This window comes from Grammomys surdaster, unplaced genomic scaffold (genome assembly GCF_004785775.1).
Source record: "Grammomys surdaster isolate TR1022 unplaced genomic scaffold, NIH_TR_1.0 150, whole genome shotgun sequence".
Lineage (NCBI taxonomy): Eukaryota > Metazoa > Chordata > Mammalia > Rodentia > Muridae > Grammomys > Grammomys surdaster.
In genome coordinates this window covers 20997487-21000323 of record NW_021604608.1, presented here as the reverse complement: position 1 = coordinate 21000323, position 2837 = coordinate 20997487, and the positions used below count along the sequence as shown (strand labels likewise).

Here is a 2837-nt window from a genome sequence, read left to right as displayed (position 1 = left end):
AGGGAGGGAGGGAGGGAGGGAGAGAGAGAGAGAGAGATCAAAGATTAAAAAGTCAGATTCGGACAGGTTCTGACTATGGAGCTCAGGCTGATTAAACTTAGCACTGTCCTATCTCAGCTTCTTGTGTACTGGAATTACAGGCATGTGTCACCACACCCAGCTTGGCACTGGTTATTTTTAAATTATATTAACAAGTTTAATGATGGCTTTAACAAATAAGAGAAAAAGGATAATTTAAAGATATCTTTGTTTTTCTATAACACCAGAGACCAATAATATGAAGGAAAGTTAATTTACTGTTCTTAAATTACGTTATCTTTAATACAGTCTATTGTCATGGACTGAGTTGTGTGTCCTTAGGACGTTCAGATATGATCTTATGTGGAAGCAGGGTTACGTCAGATGAACTCGGTTAAGGTTGGTGGAGGAGGCATCCAGCCATTCTGATCTCCTTATTAAGAGGAAACTCGGGCTTCCTAAGAGGACACACACACATAGAGAGGGCATGGGGGTTGGGGGAGAAGGCAGAGGTTGGGGTGATGCATCTCTGTGCCTTGGGCAGTCAAGACTGCCATTAATCATCAAGAGCTTGAGAGGAGGCCTTAGGGCAGACTCCCCCTCACTGCCAACACAAGGTGTAGACTCTGCTGACACCTGGGATTTGGACTTCCATCCACTAGGCTAGGCACAGTTCCTGTTGCTGAAGCCTGGTAGTTCGCAGTACTTCAGTATGCTATGTGGCCAGAGCAAACTTATATACCCAAGGAGAAAGGAATAAACAATGTCAGGACCTACATATTCTAGAATCCAATCCCATGATAGAATTATCCCAAGGAACCACGGTGCTTCTTACTGTCAGTTCCTGGGGAGCAGAATTTGGCTTCTTGATGTTGATCTCGATGCTGTTGCTGCCCTGTTTCACTTGCACGGGAGAGCCATGCACCATGGCCACGCCTTCAAACATCTGGGACTTGGTTAAGGAAGGGCCAGGGGCCGCCGCTGCAGGGCCTTCTTTTTCCTTTCCTTCCTCATCTCCATGGGCCATTTCTCCATTCATGCTGACTTTCCCATCTACCTATAAGAGCCAGAGCGAACAAGAAAACATGTTATTACACAACCGAAGATAACCAAACACATTGTGAATTGCCTTAAAGAAGTCTTAAAAGAAATCTCCTCAGAGCTTTCAAGGGTTCTAGAAGTTAGTTGTCTGTCAACACCACCTGTTAAGGCCTTTGACCACTTCATGACTAGATGATACTTCATGTCCATCTGACTCTTGATGTGCTTTCTTCATTTGAAAATATAGAAATATCAAGGAATCATTTTAAAAAAAATATTTACTTATTATTTTACAGGCATACACTTTTAAATTTTTTTAAAGAAAATTTTTTATATCATGTGCATTGGTGTTTGTGCCTGCATGCCCGCCCATGTGAGAGTGTCAGAGTCTCTGGAGTCAGAATTACAGGCAGTTGTGAGCTGCCACTCAGGTGCTAGGAATTGAACCCAGATCCTCTGGAAAAGCAGAGAGTGCTCTCAACCACTGAGCCATCCTTCCAGCTCGCCAAATGAAGGATTCTTAAATACAAACACATGCCACATAATTGAGTTAGGTCGTGATGGCAGTTCCACAATTTGAATGTTTTTTTCCTAGTTACCATATAAATGAGGCGGGACCATCCTCTGAACAGGAGCATTTTATAGGTTATCTTGTTGTGGAAGATTTTTTTTTTTTAATATAAAGTTATCACGGAGGGCAAGGATTCTGAAATTTTGTTATATAACAATAAATCTCATTTTTCTATTTAATTTTATAATTCTATTCTTTCCTCAAGGGAAAAAGGAGCCCATGCTCACTGAAAAGTTTTTGTTTCACATTCCACATTTAGAGGGGGCAGCAAGTGTGAGGAGGAGGGGAGGGGCTCGCCTGGCCTATGGAAGTGGCCACCTTCCTGATGGTTGAGCCAATTATCTGTGGTGAGATGACCTATGGTCCAAGTCTGACTCTGCCACTCGACGGCTATGCAATCTCACAAGTTTCCGACTCTCTGTACAAAAATGCAGATTTTAACATAACGACCGTCTTCATTGTGTGGTGGAATTATACGACTGAAGAACGTTTAGGGCTCAGAGCCCTCACATCTCACACACTACTGGCTGTTCTTATTAGATCTTCTAGAGTCTCTGAAAAGGAACAGTGGAAGGCTGGGTATTAGCTGTACTTAGTTTACTTTGTGCTACTGCTCATCACGCTTTCTTACCTGCTACTTGCAAGAAATTTGCAACATAACTCAGCACACACACATGAATATGGTGGAAACGGATAAACAGTATGTTTATCTTTATCAAGTGTGACCTGTATGACTTTTTATAGTGTATTATTGTCCACTTCATTTTTTAAAGTGATGATTCTGAACCACTAAACTGACCATAACCCAAATGTTTAAACTGAATCACTCTTTGATTTAAATTGAATTTCTTTACGCTTTTTTGTTCTTTGTAAAAATATGGTACAGATTATTTGTTCATTTGGTTTTGAGACAGGGTCTTACTGTTGTGCCTCTCCCCCACATTTTTCTAAGCTGCTTTGTCTTTCTAATCTAGTAATAATTATCCTATGTATAGGTTGCTTTGACAACTGTTCATTTATTTTTGAGAAAGTGGCTTGCTGTTGTGAGCACACACACACATACTTTTCTAAGCTGGCTGCTTTGTTTCTCTAATCTAGTAACAATTGTCCTATATATATGTTGCTGTTGTGAGTACACATACACACACAGAGAGAGAAAGAGAGAGAGAGAGAGAGAGAGAGAGAGAGAGAGAGAGAGAGAGAGAGA

The 2837-nt window shown here is 41.2% G+C and overlaps 1 protein-coding gene across 1 annotated transcript in view; it reads right to left on the bottom strand.

Moving 5' to 3' along the window:
• Positions 1-2837, bottom strand: part of Limch1 (LIM and calponin homology domains 1) — a 290723-nt gene that overhangs the window by 41187 nt on the left and 246699 nt on the right. Inside the window, 1 exon segment of the mRNA XM_028765186.1 lies at positions 854-1075. Coding sequence (XP_028621019.1) covers positions 854-1075 — 222 coding nt within the window.